This window comes from Oncorhynchus clarkii, chromosome 14 (assembly GCF_045791955.1).
Source record: "Oncorhynchus clarkii lewisi isolate Uvic-CL-2024 chromosome 14, UVic_Ocla_1.0, whole genome shotgun sequence".
Lineage (NCBI taxonomy): Eukaryota > Metazoa > Chordata > Actinopteri > Salmoniformes > Salmonidae > Oncorhynchus > Oncorhynchus clarkii.
In genome coordinates, this window is record NC_092160.1 from 13,289,457 (window position 1) to 13,311,609 (window position 22,153).

General features: G+C 42.9%; 2 protein-coding genes across 3 annotated transcripts; one reads left to right on the plus strand and one right to left on the minus strand.

Annotated features, from left to right (window-relative positions):
- The first annotated feature begins 1,121 nt into the window (after positions 1-1,121).
- LOC139366308 (insulin-like growth factor-binding protein 7) lies at positions 1,122-11,897 on the plus strand. Of its 2 annotated transcripts, none has more exons than XM_071103651.1 (5): positions 1,122-1,608; positions 5,155-5,282; positions 8,145-8,252; positions 9,307-9,433; positions 10,267-11,897. In XM_071103651.1, exons 1-5 carry the CDS (start codon positions 1,146-1,148, stop codon positions 10,287-10,289), a joined length of 849 nt encoding a protein of 282 aa, XP_070959752.1. In that variant the 5' UTR covers positions 1,122-1,145; the 3' UTR covers positions 10,290-11,897. The 2 variants fall into 2 exon arrangements, with proteins under 2 accessions (XP_070959752.1, XP_070959753.1); XM_071103652.1 differs by having other exon boundaries at positions 1,149-1,608; positions 5,155-5,264; positions 10,267-10,423.
- Positions 11,898-12,007: 110 nt separating this feature from the next.
- On the minus strand, positions 12,008-21,846 carry LOC139366307 (DNA-directed RNA polymerase II subunit RPB2). The gene is made up of 24 exons (XM_071103650.1): positions 21,660-21,846; positions 21,194-21,266; positions 20,936-21,086; positions 20,716-20,828; positions 20,385-20,604; positions 18,957-19,115; positions 18,665-18,829; positions 18,361-18,557; positions 18,047-18,166; positions 17,691-17,877; positions 17,421-17,564; positions 17,086-17,225; positions 16,820-16,931; positions 16,317-16,670; positions 15,930-16,098; positions 15,707-15,803; positions 15,530-15,624; positions 15,109-15,359; positions 14,641-14,730; positions 14,170-14,277; positions 13,828-13,941; positions 13,545-13,705; positions 12,752-12,947; positions 12,008-12,482 (listed from the first exon to the last, which is right to left on the minus strand). Exons 1-24 carry the CDS (start codon positions 21,676-21,678, stop codon positions 12,393-12,395), a joined length of 3,525 nt encoding a protein of 1,174 aa, XP_070959751.1. The 5' UTR covers positions 21,679-21,846; the 3' UTR covers positions 12,008-12,392.
- Positions 21,847-22,153: the final 307 nt, after the last annotated feature.

Here is a 22,153-nt window from a genome sequence, read left to right on the forward strand (position 1 = left end):
GGTGTGTCTCCCAGGTGGCTTGTGGTAAACTTTAAACAACACTTTTTATGGATATCTTTAAGAAATGGCTTTCTTCTTGCCACTCTTCCATAAAGGCCAGATTTGTGCAATATACGACTGATTGTTGTCCTATGGACAGAGTCTCCCACCTCAGCTGTAGATCTCTGCAGTTCATCCAGAGTAATCATGGGCCTCTTGGCTGCATCTCTGATCAGTCTTCTCCTTGTATGAGCTGAAAGTTTAGAGGGACGGCCAGGTCTTGGTAGATTTGCAGTGGTCTGATACTCCTTCCATTTCAATATTATCGCTTGCACAGTGCTCCTTGGGATGTTTAAAGCTTGGGAAATCTTTTTGTATCCAAATCCGGCTTTAAACTTCTTCACAACAGTATCTCGGACCTGCCTGGTGTGTTCCTTGTTCTTCATGATGCTCTCTGCGCTTTTAACGGACCTCTGAGACTATCACAGTGCAGGTGCATTTATACGGAGACTTGATTACACACAGGTGGATTGTATTTATCATCATTAGTCATTTAGGTCAACATTGGATCATTCAGAGATCCTCACTGAACTTCTGGAGAGAGTTTGCTGCACTGAAAGTAAAGGGGCTGAATAATTTTGCACGCACAATTTTTCAGTTTTTGATTTGTTAAAAAAGTTTGAAATATCCAATAAATGTCGTTCCACTTCATGATTGTGTCCCACTTGTTGTTGATTCTTCACAAAAAAATACAGTTTTATATCTTTATGTTTGAAGCCTGAAATGTGGCAAAAGGTCGCAAAGTTCAAGGGGGCCGAATACTTTCGCAAGGCACTGTAGATTTGTACTTTGAACATCCAGTGTAAATTGCACAAAATGCTTATTTATTGAATGTGAATCTCATTATGTCATCCATAAATCGTTGATTATATCAGATGTGTTCAAAAAGTTGAAGTAATTGGGTTGAAGTTACTTCAGTAAAATAAAACATTCTTTTGTATTAACTGTGGTGTTTTTGGTTCATTGCAAAGTCAATTTAAAATGGGGATTTAGACAAACTTTTATGGAGACATGGAAGTCAAAGGAGGGGATTTTGGGGGCGGGGTTGAGCTTCAACAAAATCGCTAATAAGAACTGTACAGTGCTTTACACTGTATGAGACAGCCATGGCGATACAGAATCACCACTATAAACTCAACATCAACATGTTGGTGCTTTTCGCCGTGGCGGTATCGTTGTCACTTGCGTCCGCATTTGCGGACCGTGTGCCGCGCACCTGTGGCACGTGTGAACCCAGCCTGTGCGACCCTCTACCAAAGGAGGGCTGCAAGTCTGGCACAATTTTTGACTCCTGCGGTTGTTGTTCAGTTTGCGCGTATGGAGCCGGGGAACCATGTGGGGGGCGCGGAGCCACAGCCAAGCGTTGCGCCTCTGGACTGGAGTGCATAAAGAGCGAAAAGGACAGAAAGACAAAGATCGGCGTTTGCGCCTGCAAAACCAACTACGAAGTGTGTGGCTCCGATGGGGTGACTTATAAAACTGGTTGCGACTTGAAAGTTGCCAGCCTGAAAGCGGTGAGCGAGGAGAAGCCTGAAATCAAGATCTTGAATAAAGGAAAATGCTCAACAGGTGAGAATGGGGGGGAACGGCAGATAACGGTCCACTTATTATATAGAGCGCAGTAGTAGTTTAGTTGACATTTAACCCTGTATATTTTGGAAAACTGTTTTGATTTGGTGTATCACGCTACAATAATTCTCATCCATATCAAATACATTCTGACCTGATAGCCAATAGTTCACCAAGGGGCCTAGACATGACATGACATTTGGTGTTACATGTTGGTGTCACTTTCATCTTGACTAATCTTGACTAATCTTTCCCCTCGATCAGTAAGAGGTATTATGTTTATTTTTAAGTGTGATATGCTTGCTATACACTTTCTGGCATAATCAATAACCATTTACACAATGCAAATAATGTTAATATATTAATCCGATGAATTCATATATTAAACTGATTCTAAATGGTCTTGATTAGACTACTGTCTAGTTACAGGATAGAAGAACTGAGAACTATGGAAGATCTTTGGCACTGTCCACTGGGTGTGGACAAGGTTTACATCATCCTCTATCTCTATAACCCTTCCAAAACAACCAGATCTAATGCCAGCCACTGAACAAGCTGAAAGCCGTTGTCTCCACTCTGGGGTGGCACTCTCTATAGAACATATAGCCCTGAACAGACATGTCTGAGATTTTACATTTTATAAAGGAGGATGACTGTCGATCAAACAGCGTCTCGCCTACAAACACACAGACAGGCCCTGTTGGTTTAAAGCAAAGCCAGCAGTGTCTAGTTCACTGAACCTTCACATGATTCATTATAACTGCATGCCGGCTCTGGATTAGGCAGGCGAAAAGGTTCAGGACGTGGAAAAAGAATGGGGAAAACCTGGCTAGCTGCCAGAAAAAGTCGTGCCACACGAAAGGCCCCACACTCTTGCTAATTTGCCCATATACAACAGGGCGAGGTCAGACCACCACTTAAGCTGCACCCTTTAGGCTCTCAGACAGGTCAAGGTGAATGTAACGTTAGGTTCAAATTCAAGGCCAACATTCCTCTCTCCACTCCAAGTTGTTATTGTTTTCTGCGGGTTAGTTGACTAGGCCTAGGGCTGTGGTTTCAGGGGAGGATTTTGTTGACCTTACTTAACTGGTGACAGTAAATTTCACCGGAACTCAAAACAACAGGGGCCTCTAGCTATAGTTGAAGTTGGAAGTTTACATACACTTAGGATGGAGTCATTAAAACTTGTTTTTCAACCACTCCACAAATTTCTTGTTAACAAACTATAGTTTTGGAAAGTCAGTTAGGACATCTACTTTGTGCATGACACAATTACATTTTCCAACAATTGTTTACAGACAGATTATTTCACGTATAATTCACTGTATCACAATTCCAGTGGGTCAGACGTTTACATACACTATGTTGACTGTGCCTTTAAACAGCTTGGAAAATTCCAGAAAATTATGTCCTGGCTTTAGAAGCTTTTGATAGGATAATTGACATCATCTGAGTCAATTGGGGATGTACCTGTGGATGTATTTCAAGGCCTACCTTCAAACTCAGTGCCTATTTGCTTGACATCATGGGAAAAGCAAAATAAATCAACAAGTCTGGTTCATCCTTGGGAGCAATTTCCAAACGCATGGAGGTACCACATTCATCTGTACAAACAATAGTACGCAAGTATAAACACCATGGGACCACGCAGCCGTCATACCGCTCAGGAAGGAGACGCATTCTGTCTCCTAGAGAGGAACGTACTTTGGTGCGAAAAGTGCAAATCAATCCCAGAACAACAGCAATGTGAAGATGCTGGAGGAAACAGGTACAAAAGTATCCATATCCACAGTAAAATGAGTCCTATATCGACATAACCTGAAAGGCCGCTCAGCAAGGAAGAAGCCACTGCTCCAAAATCGCCATAAAAATGCCAGACTATGCTTTGCAACTGCACATGGGGACAAAGATTGTACTTTTTTGAGAAATGTCCTCTGGTCTGATGAAACAAAAATAGAACTGTTTGGCCATAATGACCATCGTTATGTTAGGAGGAAAATGGGGGAGGCTTGCAAGGCGAAGAACTTCATCCCAACCATGAAGCAAGGGGGTGGACGCATCATGTTGTGGGGGTGCTTTGCTGCAGGAGGGACTGGTGCACAAAATAGATGGCATCATGAGGAGGGGGAATTATGTGGATATATTGAAGCAACATCTCAAGACATCAGTCATGAAGTTAAAGCTTGGTCGCAAATGGGTCTTCCAAATGGACAATGACCCCATGCATACTTCCAAAGTTGTGGCAAAATGGCTTAAGGACAACAAAGTCAAGGTATTGGAAAGGCCATCACGAAGCCCTGACCTCAAACCTATAGAACATTTGTGGGCAGAACTGAAAAAGCATGTGCGAGCAAGGAGGCCTACAAACCTGACTCAGTTACACCAGCTCTGTCAGGAGGAATGGGCCAAACTTCACCCAACTTATTTTGGGAAGCTTGTGGAAGGCTACCCAAAACATTTGACCCAAGTTAAACTATTAAAAGGCAATGCTACCAAGTACTAATTGAGTGTATGTAAACTTCTGACCCACTGGGAATAAAAGCTGAAATAAATAATTTTCTCTACTATCATTCTGACATTTCACATTCTTAAAATAAAGTGGTGATCCTAACTGACCAAATACAGGGAATTTTTACGAGGATTAAATGTCAGGAATTGTGAAAAACTGAGTTTAAATGTATTGGGTAAAGGTGTATGTAAACTCCTGACATTAACTGTATATGAGTCAGTGCTTATTTATGATCCTAATTATCATATCCATTCCTTGGGTTGGAGTATAGAGCATTGAAAAGACAACATAGTCAATCTTCCATAGGTCAGCTGTTTCATCATAACATTGTTCTAAAGCAGCCCTTACTTTGCAACCCTTGTCATTCAAAGCCTATTCATCATAACTAAAATAACATTCCAGTAAAGCTACATTTCTGTCGACACTTGTGGATCGCATGTAAAGTATTACGTGCCAGAAGTGTGACGTGATGTAATTGCACAAATTATTTTCTTGACCCATAGAAATGACAGATCATTCTGTTTGAGCTAAATAGATTACCAGTTTTGTTTTTCAGAATTAATAATAGAGTTTTAATTGGTGCAAGTCCGCATAAAGCCTGTCCCAATGTTTCAAAGGCAATTACAGTAATGTCCAGGTTCACATTGAGAAACCAAACAGAGGTCATGTTCAACTAATTCTTACTGGCATGAGAAAATCGAAGGGAGAAAGTATGCTTAATATTTCACCAAATTCCTAACTAACAGAATGAACTCAAAACTCCTTGATGTGTTCCATGTTATATCAGCTTCACCACTTACTGTAAGATTCACATGAAATATTTTCTGAACAGCTAAAAGGACTGGAGCCGCTATCTGTTCATTTGTAACACGCTCACTCATTTCCATCCTGTACCAGCTTGTCCCAGGGGATAACACCAGAGCTCTCTCTGAGTCCGCCCAAGGTAAAAATACATGTTACAGGTTGATGTGAAGGAGATATTAAATCCACTCAATTGTCACCTTTTTTTCCTTTCTTCTTCTCCTCCTCCTCTATAGCACCTGTCATTGTGACAGCCCCTGGTGAGGTCTACAATGTCACAGGCTCCCAGGTCTACCTGAGCTGCGAGGCCATTGGAATCCCCACCCCTGTGATCACCTGGAAGAAGGTACCAGAAGGTCCAACGGTGAGGTCAATAGGACATGTTCAATTGAAATTTGAATCAACACTTTTGTAGGTTATGGTACAAAAGAAAAGACAATCGCCCCATGCTTTGAGAAAACATTTCTACACAGGTATCAGAATCACTCCCATGTATAGTTTAGTATGACGGTCCAAATAACTGTACATACGGTAGGTTGTTAATGTATTTTCCTATGTCTAGATATTCATACATCCCCTTCAACTGAATGTTGATTTGGGCTCTATAGTTGAGGACACAATGGATGAAAGAGATATGACCATGGAGGACATGAAGCGCGTGATTGTTTACACTGAAACAATAGCACAGGACATAAGAGGTTAATATGAAAACAGATATAATCATGATGGAAATCTGGAAGTTTTGGTGGTAAACAAAAAAGTCTTCCTGCACTGAAAGAGAGAGTGTGGGTTTGAATTGATACATTTAAACATTGTAAGCATGGTTTAATTGATTCGATTAACACAAACGCCCACTCTCTACAGAATGTAGCTTTGTTCGAATGGAGCCCATAGATTAGAGATTTGCCTTGACCTGTTAAATCTGACCTATTTAGCAATCAATGCCTATGTAACTGGTGTTAGGGGTTTTCCTTTACATAGCCAGTCACACACCTTAAATAGCAGAACTTGAGGAATTAAGGGTGAGCTTAGCAACCACATTCCTCGTTCTCTTGTAGTGGAGGGGCCCCATTATGTTTTAATTACAGTAGGTAGTGGGCCTGTCATGGTCCTAATCAAATCAAATCACATTTTATTTGTCACATGCTTCATAAACAACCGGTGTAGACTATCAGTGAAATGCTTACTTTCGGGCCCTTCCCAACAATGCAGAGAGAACAAAAAAGAGAAATAGTAGAACAATTAAAAAATTATATCAAAAGGATTAAATAGAAAAAAGCTCAGTTGCCGGAGAGGAAGGAAACCACAGGGATTTCACTATGAGGCCAATGGTGACATTAAAACAATTACAGAGTTTAATGGCTGTGATGGGAGAAAACTCAGGATGGATCAACAGCATTGTAGTTACTCCACAATACTAACATAATTGACAGAGTGAAAAGGAGGAAGCCTGTACAGAATACAAATCTCCAAAACATGCATCCTGTTTGCAACGAGGCACTAAAGTAATACTGCAAAATGTGGCAAAGCAAATAAATGTTTGTCCTGAATACAAAGTGTTATGTTTGGGGCAAATCCAATACAACACATTACTGAGTACCGCTCTCCATATTTTCAAGCATAGTTGTGGCAGCATCATGTTATGGGTATGCTTGTTATCGTTATGGACTGGGGAGTTTTAAAGGATAAAAATTAAACAGAATGGAGCTAAGCACAGGCAAAACCCTCGAGGAAAACCTGGTTCACTGGTAGATTAATTTACTTTTCAGCAGGAAATTACCTAAAAGAGGCCAAATCTATACTTGCTTCCCAAGAAGACAGTGAATGTTTCTGAATTACAATTTTGACTTAAATTTACTAGAACATCTATGGCAAGAACTTAAAATGGTTGTCTAGCAATGATCAATAACCAATTTGACAGAGCTTGAAGAATTTAGAAAATAATAAAATGAGCAAATGTTGTACAATCCAAGGGTGGAAAGCTCTGAGAGACTTACCCAGAAAGACTCACAGCTGTAATCGCTGCCAAAGGTGCTTCTACAAAGTTTTGACTCAGGGGTGTGTAATCTTGATATTTCTGTATTTCATTTTTAATAAATTTGCAAAAATGTCTAAACTTGTTTTCACTTTGTCATTATGGAGCATTCTGTGTAGATGGGTGAGAAGAAGAAAAAAATCCCCAGAGTGGCCCCATGTTGAGGGTCAGCATGGCAGATATGTTGTTGTCTACCCTCACCACCTGGGGTTGGCCCATCAGGAAGTCCAGGATCCAGTTGCAGAGGGAGGTGTTTAATCCCAGGGTCTTTAGCTTAGTGATTGGACGGGATTATGGTGTTGAACGCTGAGCTGTTAGAGTGAAGGTGATGAATATGCCCGGGTTAGGTCCTATCTACTGTAGAGGACTAGAGCCTGGAGAAAGTAATGTCCGGGCCTCCTGAAGAACAGTTTTCAGCTTGCCTCAAATTCCCCTCTCCCTCCCTATCTGAGGGGATTGAGGGAGGAAAAGAATGGGAAAGGGGAGAGAGGGAGATAAAATTGAGGGGGAAGAGTAGGAGACGGAGACAGAACTGATGAGTGAGATAAGTGAGAGACGGGGAGAGAGAGTGAAGGAGAGAGAAAGGCCAAAATATGTTACAACATTTACATTTGACTAATTTAGCAGGTGCGCTCTTATCCAGAGTGCATACCTTTTCATACTGACCCCCCGTGGGAATCAAACCCACAACCACCCTGGCATTTCTCTCTGGAATTAAGTGACCTTCAACGTCTTCGACACACCAAAACAGGCCAAACTCACCTCCAGCTGGTTCTCACACTTCGTCTCTTTGAGGGGAGAGAGAGGAAAAACATGTCAGTGAGCTCGATAAAATACAACTGAAGATGGATGGTTTGGATCCAACAGAACATGTGTTAGTTACATCCATCTTTCCATACCAAGACTTTCTTGTGGCCCACTGATTTCCCAGATGAGCCTTTGCTTATGTCATGTGTTTTTATAGCTGTAGATGTCAGTGTCTGAGCTTAGGTCATATAAAGAGAATGTGATTTTAGATGACTTGAAATAACATTGGGCAATTTATTGAAACCTACTATAACCTGATTAAGTTGGTTGCCTCGAGAAGTGTAGTAGCTGAAGCGTCAAATGTTTCACAGCTGCACGCACACTGTGTGCTTTTAATGAGTTGATTTGATTAGTAAGTTATTACGTTAACGGTGGTTTTCCCAGGTCACCAGCGGAAAACAGAGAATGGAGCTGCTTCCAGGAGACAGAGACAACCTAGCCATTCAGACCCGTGGAGGACCTGAGAAACATGAGGTCACCGGCTGGGTCCTGGTGAGTCCAACCAGCCCACACACACATAAACATACAGATATGCACACTACTTGGAATATTTTTGCTGTCATACTGACTTGTGGATCTTCCCCCACAGACACAAATCAGTCAAATACCACAAAGACCACACACAGAGTTAATAAAGGGAAAATTAAAGCATAGGGTGGAAGAGTTACTATGTATTAGATAGCTGACATTCCATTATTTATGCAATTTATTTATAATTATAAACCAGGTATTTCGAGCCCTGGATGCTGATTGGCTTAAAGCAGTGGTGTACCACGGGTATGAGATTTTTTTTTTTTACTGTTCAAATTACGTTGCTAATCAGTTTATAATATCAATAAGGCACCTCGGGGGTTTGTGGTATATGGCTGATATACCACGGCTAAGCGGTGTATCCAGGCACTCCGCGTTGCATCATGCTTAAGAACAGCCCTTAGCCGTAGTATATTTGCCATATACCACACCCCCTCATGTCATATTGCTTAAATATTACCCGAGGCATATTCCAAAGTTGTCCATCAACGCTCCTCATTGACTTGTTCTGTTCAGAGCCTCTACATAACAGAGAGCTGAATAGAAATTAAACTCCTTCTTCAATGTCTCAGTAAAGGAACAGAAAACATTGGTGGGCCCTGTTCAGTGGTTAGACCTATATCTCTCTTCTTCCGTCTCTTTTCACTCTCGCTATTCTGCTCTCCTGCTGTCAAACATCAAATTCTCTCAATTTCTTGATCTCATTTCAGAGTATTTATCTTCCACAATGATTCGTTGCCATGTTTTCTTAATTTGCCATCTTCCACTGTAGATGTTTGTAGTTGTGAGAAGTAAACGTCTAAACATCTACACAGGTGCAAGCCGGCACTGGACAGCAGTTATACAACTGCAAACAATCCTGAACACTTGAAATGGCGCCCATGCTCTGTCGAAATGAGCAGAGTTTGGCTAGAAGGGAGAGTTTGAGGCTGTGTTTGTGTCCCCTTGTAGCTGCTTGTTTACTGCAGACCACATCATGTTGAGGTTTAATAACCACCGTCGCCATGCTTTTCAGATCTCGCCGCTCACCAAGGAAGAGGCGGGTTCGTACGAGTGTCACGCTGTCAACGCCAAGGGAGAGGCCTCAGCGGTGGGCACCATTCACGTGGTGGAGTCCATCGATGACATCCCTGTCAAGAAGGGTACTGAAGCACCCCTGTTCTTTTGCACTCCTATTTCACACGCATTTCTACTTTGTTTCATGTTAAATCTAGACCCACACAACATGGCACCAAAGGGCATGTCTACCCTTTATACATTGATTTTGTCTCTTCAGGTTTGCATGATGCTGTGTCTGTACATGTGCGTCCTTGTATGCGTACATTTTGTGTGTGTGTGTCTGTGCATGTATGCGTACATTCAATGTGTGTGTGACTTCTAGCCCGTGGTGACCATCCCGTCCTGACATGTTTAGGAGTGCCTGCTTTGCTTTTGGCTCGGCCCACGTCACTTGGCTCTCGACAGGGCTAGATGGTTGCCTCGACAAGGCAGCACGTGTCACTGGGGTTGACACATGCAATTTGACCTGCCTTTAAAGCTTTGCTCCATGGGAAAGAACCTGGATGTTTGAGTGAAAAACCCATCACAATAACAAGGTTAGCTCTACCTTTAGGTGATCTCCCATCCCTGGTGGTCTGTGATGATGGATACTATTAAAAACAACAAACCCTTTCCAAGGCACACTCTCCATCGTGCAAGATCCTATCTAAGCACTTCTCCTTCATTTCCAGTGATCTAAAAAGGAAGCAGGGCTAGATAGGTGACACAATCTGATGAAAACCAATCCAAGTATTCAGGTCTTCCCCAACTTTAGTCATCATTTGTATGTTTGTTTTTTTGCACCTTGGGTCTGAGAAAGCGCTTTTAACAATTAAATGAAGTATTATTATTTATTATAAACAGGACCAGTTAAGGACCCATACCCTAGACATTCACTTACCTCTTTGATAAATGAACTTGTCTGTGTCTCTTCCAGTGACCAAGGATGATGAGCTGTAAGGCATCTCAGCACAGTAGGGACTCAGTGGCGGCTCCTACAGGATCACGAGAGGAGGGAGCAGCCCCAAGCCCCCCCATCCCCAACTATCCCACCGCTGACACAAGTAGACCTGTACACTGACTGAGAAATAGGGCATCAATCGTATTTATACTTGATTTGTTATTTGGTAACAATTCATAGTTTTCATTGTGATACTCAGTATACTGTGTATGCACAAGCATCAACGCTGCATCTCACAACATTGAAAGTTACCATCATGGACATCCACAAGACACATCGAGGCCTCACACACATTTTTCTTGTCAGTTACTGCCAAAATAATTTAAACACTAGAGTAAATGAGGTATACAAAGCATATTGTAAGCAGGTATTATTCCTGGCTTAATTAAGCAATTATAACATCCCATCATGCTTAGGGTCATGTATAAAAATGCTGGGCATTCCATTATTTTGGCTACCATGACTATGCCCCCATAGGATGACAATGCCTGCATCCACAGGGCAAGAGTGGTCACAATGGTTTGATGAGCCTGAAAACCATATGCATGGCTGTCTCAGTCACCAGATGTCAACCCAATTGAACACGGGGGGATTCCGGCAGTGGCGCCTGAGGCCGCATTTTCCACCACCATCAGCAAAACACCAAATGATGGAATTTCTCATGGAAGAATGGTGTTGCATCACTCCGATAGAGTTCCAGACACTTGTATAATCGATGCCAAGGTGCATTGAAGCTGTTCTGGCTCGTGGTGGCCCTACACTACTAAAACACTTTATGTTGGTGTTTCCTTTATTTTGGCAGTTTCCTGTATGTGCGCACACACATGCATGCTCAACCAAACTCAGCAGTATTTCACATCTGCCTTACTCTTCCACCATCTCTTCCTTTGATGTAGTTTTCTATGTTTTTGTGAATTTATTTACTCTAAAGAATTTTACCCTGGGTACCTCAAAAATATTACATTTCAAGGCAATCATGGTTGGCCAAGGCAGAAATATACTGGCATGCAGGCTAAAAATAACTAAAATCACAACTTGAAAAACAAATGAATATGAATAAATCATTACATTCGAGATTCCACTTTTTATTGATAATGTACACTATTTTTCTTTGACCTCCTGAAAAGTACACAAATCATTCTTTCCCTTGACATGGTACTTGATAAGCCATAAAGCCATGCCTTTGCAAAAGCCATTGTGTGGAGTGAGCGATCTGGAATGACAGGCAGGCTTAACCAGACACAAGGCTTTCTCTAGCGTTCATATAACCCCAGGGCTCATATACCACGGGTTGAGCTAACAAACCACACAGCGGCGGATGTCTGGGGATGTACTGTAGGGTATTTTGAGGAAACGACAAGTTTGAAATGGCGTAGAAGAAAATTAGGATTTATGTTGGAATGCAGAGATCCACTTTCGGTGCTATTGCTAATAGTCTGCGACTCCAATGAAGGGGCCAGTGGACATTGCTTTTACCAAAATGTTGCTAGTTTTTCAGCTTAAGGATGTATTTGATGTATTCACTTTGGTGTATGGTTTACTAACACTGATGTTACTACCATGGGACACTTGCTGTACATTACTAATAAATACAAAATGGACTACAAGTTGTGGCTATTTCGATGTTATATTATCAAGACGTCTGCACAGAAGTGTAACACTGAAATATATATATATATATATATATATATATATATACATACACACACACACACACACATATATATATATATATACATATACACACACACACACAGTATATACCTCAGTTTTTCAAATCCACATAAAGCTAGCTAGCTCAGTACAAACACTGAATGAAGAAAGTGTGACAATAAATTAAAAACCAACCTTTATTTATTCTAGTTTGACAAAAACAACCGAGACGATGTTCCTTCCGTTATAAAACAGTGATATCACGCCCAAAATAATTTTGCGAGACAAATCGTGGGGACCTGACCATTAGCGTCAAAACAAGTTGACTGTTGCGTTTGGTTTTTGTCTCCCGAGGCTCCATCTCTCCCACTGAAGAGATAAGCGATGTCCTCGACATTCCTACAACACAATTAAATTCCTGTTGACTGGACAGGGGTTTAGTAGTGCTCCTAACTGGTCATCATGCGAGGGGCGATACTCATGGACATGAGCTCCTGGAAGAGCAGCTTGCAGGCGTATGGCATTCTGACCAGTGAGATCTGACAAGAAAGGGTGGAAACAGTTACATTGAACAAACATCTTATTCGATAAATCTTCAACAAAACTAAGGCTATAGAGGCAAGACTTTTTTATAGTCCTATTGGAACACTTTAAAATCTATTCCACTATACTGTATTGTAGTTAGAATTTAGAATTGACATTCTGGTTATAGTAATAAAGGTATAATGGACATATACAACATGTGAATAGGCCGGCCTAAGTAATAAACAGGAATAACTGGGAGACTGGTGGTGGTGTTGTTCCGTACCTGTGTTTTGTTGCGACAGCCCCTGCACTCGTAGGTGTGTGTACGGGTGTTGGCGATGGCCATGAGGCCACAGAGGTTGCAGACGTGGACCTGGTAGGGGTCAGACGCCTCGAACAGCCTCTCACGCAGGAACTGAGCCGCGCCGTGGGCTATCTGACAATCACGCTCCATCTCCCCAAAACGAAGACCTCCATCACTGGGTGCAACATGAGAGCATGGTTAGTTAAAGTGGCAATCTGCAGTTACTAAATCAAGTTTTGGACTTATAAAGTAATGACTTATAGCCATTGTTTCTTGAAGAATATAACTTATAAATGCCTCATGAGCTTAGTTCAACTGTCGTACGCCATCATAACCCAAAATATAACCATGTTTTACTGCATTATTGTTGCCTCAAAATATGGTTAAAACTATAATGTTGATATCATGGATGGTCAGTCCTTGCATCCATTGCTCTATGAATTTCAGTGGTTACATTTCTCCAGGCCCATCCCTCAGCTTTTTACCAAAACAGAGGTGGGGTGCCTGCTTTGTTTCAATTAAGGATTCTAGATTTAACTGGGCGAGATCAGGGCCTGTATTCATAAAGCATCTGATCTAGAAGTGCAGATCTAGGATCAGGTCCCTCTCCCACTGTGCATTTATTATCATCTAAAAAGACAGAACTGATCCTAGTTCAGCTCCTACTTAAAGTTGCTTAACGAATACAAGCCCAGGAATGCATGCCCAGTGCACTCAAATAGTGCCATAAAAGGGAAAAAGTCCTACATTAAATAATTCTTAGTATTCTTACCGTGATCTGCCCTCCATGGGCTGTCTGTTGAGGATCTGGACAGGGCCTCGGGCCCGAGAGTGGATCTTGTCGTCCACCATGTGCTTTAGGCGTTGGTAGTATGTGGGACCGAGGAAGATCTGAGAGGTAATCTTACGGCCGGTAAAACCGTTGTACAACACCTAGAAGGGAAAGACGAGGCCCGTTAATTGTACTCTATAGACAGACTAGTGTGAAATAGCTCTGTGTGAAATAGCTACTAAGGAAGTTAGATGTGAATGGTAAAGGAGGGTGTTGTCCTGACCTCGTTGCCCCTCAGGTGATATCCGTATTCAGACAGCAGGTTGGAGACCTTCTGCACGTTGACCGCATCGTTGAAAGGTGTGGCGTCACCAATCTCCCCTTTGTTGGCTGAAACCTACACGGTGAAAGAGGGTGAAAACAAGAAAACTCCCATCCATACACTATACTTTATTTCCATGACAAAAAGTCTGACCTTTAACAAACAAAATCACACTGACCTTTGTAATTTCTAAAATATTTAATCTAGGTACCTTATTAGTTTACTGTCACATTCTTCAGAGGTCTCAACATAGGAGTAACACAAGTTAAAATTAAGTAGGGGGAGGAGTTATTAGACAGGTACCTTGCCCTGCAGGCACTCGATCAAATGGCCGACTGTCATACGAGATGGGATGGCATGGGGGTTGATGATGATGTCTGGGGTAATTCCCTCGCAAGTGAAGGGCATGTCCTGTGGAAAGAAACGGAACAAAGGACATAGTTCCCTTACAAAAACTTGTGTGAGGGTTCCAGTTTTCTAAGCCAGTCTTTCTAAGGCATAACCCCTTGCAGGAATGTTGCACATTCTACAGAGACTTCCATGTTCTCTCTAAATCAGTTTTATAGTATTTACTGGGACGTGGTTGACTTAGCATTTCCTCTGAAGAGGCCTTTGGCTTTATTTATGTTTAGGCTCAGTCTAAACACAATGTCTCTAGGCCATTGACTAAACATCATGATAAACATTTACAGGCTCAATGTCATACTGTGTCATCTACTTAAGAGTGAGCAGTCCTGTAGACTATGCATGAGGAACATGTGTTTAATACGCTACCTCCTGTCTGTACTGAATACCACAAGTACCCTTCTGCCCGTGTCGACTGGCAAACTTATCACCAATCTGGGGGATACGAACAGAGCGAACCTGCAAGAAGAAACAAATGGAGTTTGAGATAAATCATGCCACAAGTTGGGCCATGAGGCTCCATAACCTTATGGCCCATGGTTAGAGGGTGCAATATTCAACCAGTGGAGCTCATATTTCATTTAGTCAATCTGTCAACATCTCAGATTTGGTATCTCGGGCTTGTTGCTTCTATGGAAGCAATCATGCTCGTAAAACTCAACTCAAACCTGCCCATTCTACGGATGACCTTCCTGCCTACTCTATATTTGACAAATAGGTAGAGCTGCCAACAGGGATAATTTATTATGGTTTGTTTGTCATTTTTACAACCTACTAATGCATTGTCAACTTGACACAATATGCCTACTGTGGGAAGCTAGAGGACTCAGGACACACCCTGATCTTGCAGAACTTGTAGCCCTCCTGGTTGAGGGTGACCATGACTTGGTCCACGATGCCCGTCTCGCTGGTGCGGAGGAAGGTGCTGCAGTCCCTCTTGGTGTAGCGCCGGTTGGTGCTGTCCAGCTCGTCGTCGTTCTCCGGCAGGGTCACCGTCTTGCCGATGATCACGTCCTCGCCGGAGACGCGCACGCCGGGAGCTATCAGGCCGTCGTCGTCCAGCTTGTCGTAAATGGCGTGCCTCATACCTGGGGGAAGGCAGGGGCATTGGATTGTTCACTGAGCAGTTCTGTTTGTATGACTGCCAATTTAAATGGAAGCTGCCGATGGAACATTTTATGAGATGATGGAAATAGTAGGCTCTGATTTTCTGGCCGACTCCTCTATACTTGTAGATGCCAAGATGCCTAGGACGTACCCGAACATGTTTCGCGTGTGGGTTTTTCAAAGACTTCCTCCTGATCAAAGCCTTTCTTCGACTCTTGTTCTTTATAGGAGCGGTAGAACACAGACCTGAAATAAACACCATTAATTACACCACCGCCTTAAAAGTCATTATCACAGCAAATTTCTATCTTCAAATCACAGCGCAAACCTGAAGAATCCACGGTCCACCGCAGAGCGGTTCATGATGACAGAGTCCTCCTGGTTGTAGCCAGTGTACGCCGCAATAGCCACAATAGAATTGATACCTAAACCAGGCACAAATGAGAGGATTTCAACGAGCCAGAACTTTAAAAAAAAAAAGAGGCATAAATCTTTAGGTCAGAGTTAAGGAGTGTTTTTGGCTGCTACTTCTGCAGCGCTCCAGTTCTCACCTGCTGGGAGCTCTCTGAAACGCAGGTACTCCATAGAGCGAGTGGTGACTAAGGGTTTCTGGGGGTAGTAGAGCACGTGGGCCAGGGTGTCCATCCGCACGTGGAAGTTGGTGATGTACACACCCATGGCTTGTTTACCCATGGCAGACTGGTACGTGTTTCTGGGAGACTACACAGGGGAAAAGATGGGGGGGAATGGTATTAATAAGATTACACTTAAAACAGAGGCATATAAATTACACATCGTGCGATACTATATACCAAGACTGAAAAAAAAACGTAGGTTTTATATCCTTGTCTTGTCATAGACAATACCACTGCCACCGCACCTAATCAACCATGCCAACTTAAAAATACATTTTAGGAGCGTAATATTTTTAGCCGTACCTGGTTGTGATCGGGGAAGGGGATGATGGAAGCACAGACTCCCAGGATCATGGAGGGGTGGATCTCACAGTGGCTGTATGTAGAACAGTAGGCCACGCCCTTCTCCTGGAGGTCATCAGGGGTCATGGCCAGCATCACTGTCTCTTCCTCCAGGGTGTCGATGTACTCCACCACGCCGCTGGCCACCAGGTCCTGCCAACTGTAGTTGTTGTACTCCCTCTCCTTCAGCTGGTCGATGTGTCTCCTCTTCAGCAGCAGCTTCTGTTTCTCTACGATCAGCAGAGGACGACAGATCCTCCCGGCGTCTGTGTAGATGCGGATCTCCCTCTCTCGGATGTCTCTGATCATGGACACCTAGAAACAGGCGTAAACACGGATCAGAACAACGTAGCACATCAGGATAAGGGATATTGTGTTTGTAGGTTAATTCAAATGAATAATAATAATAAATAATGAAAATGTTAGAAAAGCTGAAATTCCGGGAAAAAAATCATATCCCTTACCTCAGACACAATGATGTCCATCTGCCTCCTCAGTTTCCTCAGTGTGTTCATCAGCTGCTCTGGGTCCTTGTGTATTCCCACCCAGCAGCCATTCACAAAGATCTTTGTGGCACTGTTAGTGTTGAATTAATGAAGAAAAAAATTCTGTTAAAATGCAAATAAGAGAGGTTGACAAACTATACAAGTCACTCAGCATAAAAGACTGAGAATGCTTAGATATCTTCTGGACTGATAAAGAGCAGTGTGCTGCCATCTGCTGGACTAACTCTGCGATGGCTGCAGGTGAGATCTCCTCCAGGTTCTCCATGCTCCACTCCTCCAAGAACTCCAGGATGGGAGAGGGCTGGGAGCCCACAGAGATGTAAGCCATGAGGGCCAGGTTCTTCACCAGGCCTACAGCATGACCCTGGAGAGACCAGATAGACAGAGGGAGGCACAAAGACAGGAACAAAGTAAGAAGGGACAATAGCATTTCAATGACACGCCTTAATTGACGGAGAGCTTAATTCTTTGAGGGTAACCTCAACCTTAAAATATGGTATGATGCAACAATAGCCCTTGATATGAACACAGATGTCATTTGGGTTGGTTTTGAACGTACCTCGGGGGTCTCGGCAGGGCACACCATGCCCCACAGCGTGTTGTGAAGCTGCCTGGGCTTGGCTAGCTTGCCGTCTCGACCGATGGGGGAGTTCACCCGTCGAAGATGGGAGAGGGTTGAGGCAAAGGTCAAGCGGTTCAACACCTAATGAGATAAAGAACACAAAAAGTTCTGGTTCGGAATGACAACAATCATCTTGTCACAGCATAATGGCAAACTGAGCCTAAACTATATAGGAATGTGTACCAGATGTCTTCTGCACTGTGTTACCTGGGACACTCCAGCTCTGGCCTGATGGGCCTTCTTGACGTCACCCCAGTTCCCCGTGGCAAGAGAGTACTTCAGGCCATCGGAGATGATGCGTGTCTTGATGGCCAACTCCAGGTTGAAGTCTTTCCCTCTGTCAATGAACTTCTGGGCGTAGATGCGGATCTCTTTCAGCAGGTTCTTGAACATTCTAAACGCGTCCAAAAAAATGAAAAAGAGCTTGATTCAAGTTACAGGCTTAGTATCCCATTGACTTCATAAATATTCACCAAATGCAGTTTGGATAGGAGTGCGGTTTGCACAAAGTAGTCCTGCATCTGTGAATCATAGCTTTGTAGAGGTATTCCTTCAGGCCTTACCCTCGGAACAGGAAAGCCAAAAGAGGCCCAGCCAGGTCCAATCTTTTGTTGCCGTAGTGATCCCTGTCATCCAGCTCTCTTCTGCCCAGAGCAGCCAATAGCAGTCTGTGGACCATGTACCTACAAACAGACCCAAATATACAACACTGTGTTAGGCTAATACATCAAGCACAACAACAACATATTGGTCTTTATGCAATCAGTAACATCATACTGTGATAACCATAAAATTACATATAGAATCTCCAACAGAAACCTGGTGAATTATAGGATCTCTATGATTATACATCAATATAACATAATAAAAAACACACCCTAAGAAATAGGCTTTTTTGGTCTCACAGAAGTCACTGACTCCGACATGGGGGAGCACCTCCTTCTGCAGCACCTCCTTGGCGTACTTGATCCTCCTCTCTTTGGTGACACCGGGCTTGGCACCACGAGAGCCGATGAAGTTTAGGGCCACGTTCTGCTCCTGGATCACAAAGGCCTCATCCAGGGAGGGCTTGACCTGGTGGAGCACAGCACATCAGATTAGAGGTGTGGGTGGGCGCTGAGACAGAGGGGGGGGGGGGCAGGAGTATGTTTCATGTGTCAGTTAAAATGTAGAACTTTTACCATCTCCATCATCTCAGGGTCGTCAAAGTCGTAGATGATGTGCTCCAGGATGTCTCTGTCGGAAACAAAGCCCAGGGCTCGGAACACTATGATGATGGGCACCTCCTGTCTGATATAGGGCAGAGTGGACACGATCCTCTGACCAATGGCACTTTTCTTCACCCCCTGGGGGAAAAGAAACAAGGAGAGTCAACATTTGGGTGCAGTAGCAGAGGAAAGAGAACCTAAATGCAACTTTGCCAGCAAATTCAGACAGGGTATATTTTGGTGTTCAAGGTTGTTTGTTTCTAACCTGTCCTCCCCTGGCCATCATGCTGACCCAGATGGAGCTGGTGGGCCGCGAGGAGTTCTCCAGGCAGGAGCGGCACTCCCCTGTGTATGCGTACTTTGAGTCCTTCTTGGCAAAGACGTACACTGTGTTTGTGGCCATCTTTTCTTGGGCAATCAGGACCTTCACACCAAACACAACAATTGTTATCAATAAAACTTCCTCTTCAAGCAAAAGCGTGTGTTTCTCAGGTGCTTCGTGAAAAGTATTGAAGAAACATTGGTACCCAAACAAACAAGGCCAGACATACAGTACCAATCAATCAAAAGTTTGGACACACCTACCCATTCAAGGGTTTTTCTTTAGACATCAAAACTATGAAATAACACATATGGAATCACGTAGTAACCAAAAAAAAGTGTTAATCAAATCAAAATATGTTTTAATTTTGAGATTCTTCAAATAACCACCCTTTGCCTGGATGATAGCTTTGCACACTCTTGGCATTTTCTCAACCAGCTTCATGAGGTAGTCACCTGGAATGCATTTCAATTAACAGGTGTGCCTTATTATAAGTTAATTTGTGGAATTTCTTTCCTTCTTAATGCATTTGAGACATTCAGTTGTGTTGTGACAAGGTAGGGGTGGTATACAGAAGACAGCAGTTGCAAAAACCATCAAGCGCTATGATGAAACTGGCTCTCATGAGGACCGCCACAGGAAAGGAAGATCCAGAGTTACCTCTCCTGCAGAGGATAAGTTAGAGTTACCAGCCTCAGAAATTGCAGGCCAAATAAATGCTCACTGAGTTCAAGTAACAGACACATCTCAACATAAACTGTTCAGAGACTCCGTGAATCAGGCCTTCATAGTCAAATTTCTACAAAGAAACCACTACTAAAGGACACCAATAAGAAGAAGAGACATGCTTGGGCCAAGAAACACAAGCCATGGACACTAGACCGGTGGAAATCTGTACTTTGGTCTGATGAGTCCAAATTTGAGATTTTTGGTTCCAACCCCCTTGTCTTTGTGAGACGCAGGGCAGGTGAAGGGATGATCGCCTGACCTCAACCAAGTTGAGATGGTTTGAGATGAGTTGGACCACATTGTGAAGGAAAAGCAGCCAACAAGTACCCACCATATCTGAGAACACCTTCAAGACTGTTGGAAAAGCATTCCAGGCGAAGCTGGTTGAGAGAATGCCAAGAGTTTGCAAAGGTGTCATCAAGGCAAAAGGTAGCTACTTTGAAGAATCTCATATATTTGGATTTGTTTAACACTTTTTTGGTTACTAAATGATTCCATATTTCATAGTTTTGATGTCTTCACTATTATTATACAATGTATAAAATAGTAAAGATAAAGAATTTGAATTAGTAGGTGTGTCCAAAATTTTGACTGGAACTGAACATCCCACCCTCCACCCCTGTTCGCTCTTTCTTCTTCTACCTTCTCAGAGCCGTTGATGATGAAGTAGCCCCCGGGATCTAGCGGGCACTCGTTGAGCTCACAGAGATCACGGTCCGTCAGGCCGCTGAGAAGGCAGTAGGTGGAGCGCAGCATGATCGGGATCTTGCCGATGAAGGTCTTTTGGTGCTGGGTCTGCAGCTGGTCCTCTCCCTCCTTGATGATGGTCTTGGTGATGTCCACGTACAGGGGAGCAGAGTACCTGTATAATACATATGTGAGCCTGGTTGGCACTAGCAGGAATAAAGATTGCCTATGACATGCACAGGAAATATATTGTGATAAAATGTTGGCTCCAAATGGGCCAACTTACGTGAGGTTCCGGAGTCTGGCTTCGTTGGGCATCATAGGTGAAGGTGCTCCATCTCTTTCCCAGTGAGTGGGTTTGGAAAGGTAGATCTGTTCAAACTTCAGCAGGTAGCGTGGCTGTAGAACAAAGCAACAGGCTCATTAGTAACAGGCCATGAATTAGTGCCCTCAGAGAGAGGCCCTACATAGAGCAGTGTATCAGAAAGTTCCTGTCTGTCACTCACCGGGTCCTCCACCTCTCCAGAGGTGTGCTGGGCCTCAGCCTGCAGGTCAATGGGCGGGGCGTCCTCCACAATCCTCTGCACAGACATCTGGATGAACTCGTCAAAGGAGTCCAGCTGCTGTCGCACCAGACCCTTCTCATCAAAGTAGGAACTGTAGGGTGCATCAGAGAAGATAGTGTTATTTGAACATAAGCAAGCTGCATAGTGTATGCTCCATGATGATCAAAAGAGAAATAGGTAGGGAGAGCATCATTTTACCTGATAACAATCCAGCAAGCTTCCTGCCATAAATCGGGGGTGATTTCATCCTCATCCTCATCGTATTGGATATCTGCAAGAGATCACGGAAAATACATCAACAAAGTGAATGCAGACACAGTGATTTAATGTTAGCCTAGGCACCGGATCTAGTTAATGGAGTTTTCTACAGAAGAACAACTGATAGACACAAATAAAGGTATTTCAGCTCTGCAGATATCAAAGACAGCTTTTTTTGCACATAATGTCATTATGTGATGCTCATATAGATAGGCCTAGTTGAAAGTGTGCTATAGCTAGCTAACGTTGGGTGTTTAGTTTGGTGAAACCATATTTGGTATGTAACAAACGAGTCAACCTACATAGCGCTAGCAAGCTTGCTTGCTATCTCTTCTTGTTGATGCTCCTGGCGCCATATATTAGCCTATATGCTAGCTGGCTACATTATGTAAAATAGCTGAAATACCTTCATCTTGGTCATACATGGTTACTGCTTATTCCCTCTCGTGTTTGCCTAAATAAGCAGAATCCGACGTTTAAATCATCAACAGTGTCGGATTCAACGTTGTCTAACGTTGCACACTTTGCTATCTAAATTAATACAAAAAGAAATATTGACGGTCTATCGTAAAACGTCATTTCCTGCCAAAACTGTTATTTTGCCGTGCTAAAAATGAGTCTTAACTAAATATTTATACTATTCTGCTCTAATATTAACTATGATAATCATATTATTTGATCTAATAAATAATATGTTATTATTATTATCAGATGCCGAATCTTAATAGTTGTAAACGTAAATAAACAACATTTCCACCAACGTCAGTTCCGTCAGGATATACATGGAGTTTTGGTTGCAGCAACTCACATGTGTAATGGATTTAAACTACAGTTTAACAGACTAGATATTTCGCTGGATGTATAAAAAGGAAGCATCCGCTTGGCGTTTCCACTCATGAC

What these genes read in the sequence shown, in the direction of transcription:
- LOC139366308 (XM_071103651.1), top strand. Translation starts at nt 1,146, where the DNA reads ATGGCGATACAGAATCACCACTATAAACTCAACATCAACATGTTGGTG. An exon ending in AGGTACCAGAAGGTCCAACG is followed by an intron (nt 5,283 to 8,144) that starts GTGAGGTCAATA and finishes TGGTTTTCCCAG; the next exon opens with GTCACCAGCGGAAAACAGAG. An exon ending in TGACATCCCTGTCAAGAAGG is followed by an intron (nt 9,434 to 10,266) that starts GTACTGAAGCAC and finishes TGTCTCTTCCAG; the next exon opens with TGACCAAGGATGATGAGCTG.
- LOC139366307 (XM_071103650.1), bottom strand. An exon ending in GTGGACCGTGGATTCTTCAG is followed by an intron (nt 15,625 to 15,706) that starts GTTTGCGCTGTG and finishes TGTTTATTTCAG; the next exon opens with GTCTGTGTTCTACCGCTCCT. An exon ending in GTATTCAGTACAGACAGGAG is followed by an intron (nt 14,278 to 14,640) that starts GTAGCGTATTAA and finishes TTCTTTCCACAG; the next exon opens with GACATGCCCTTCACTTGCGA.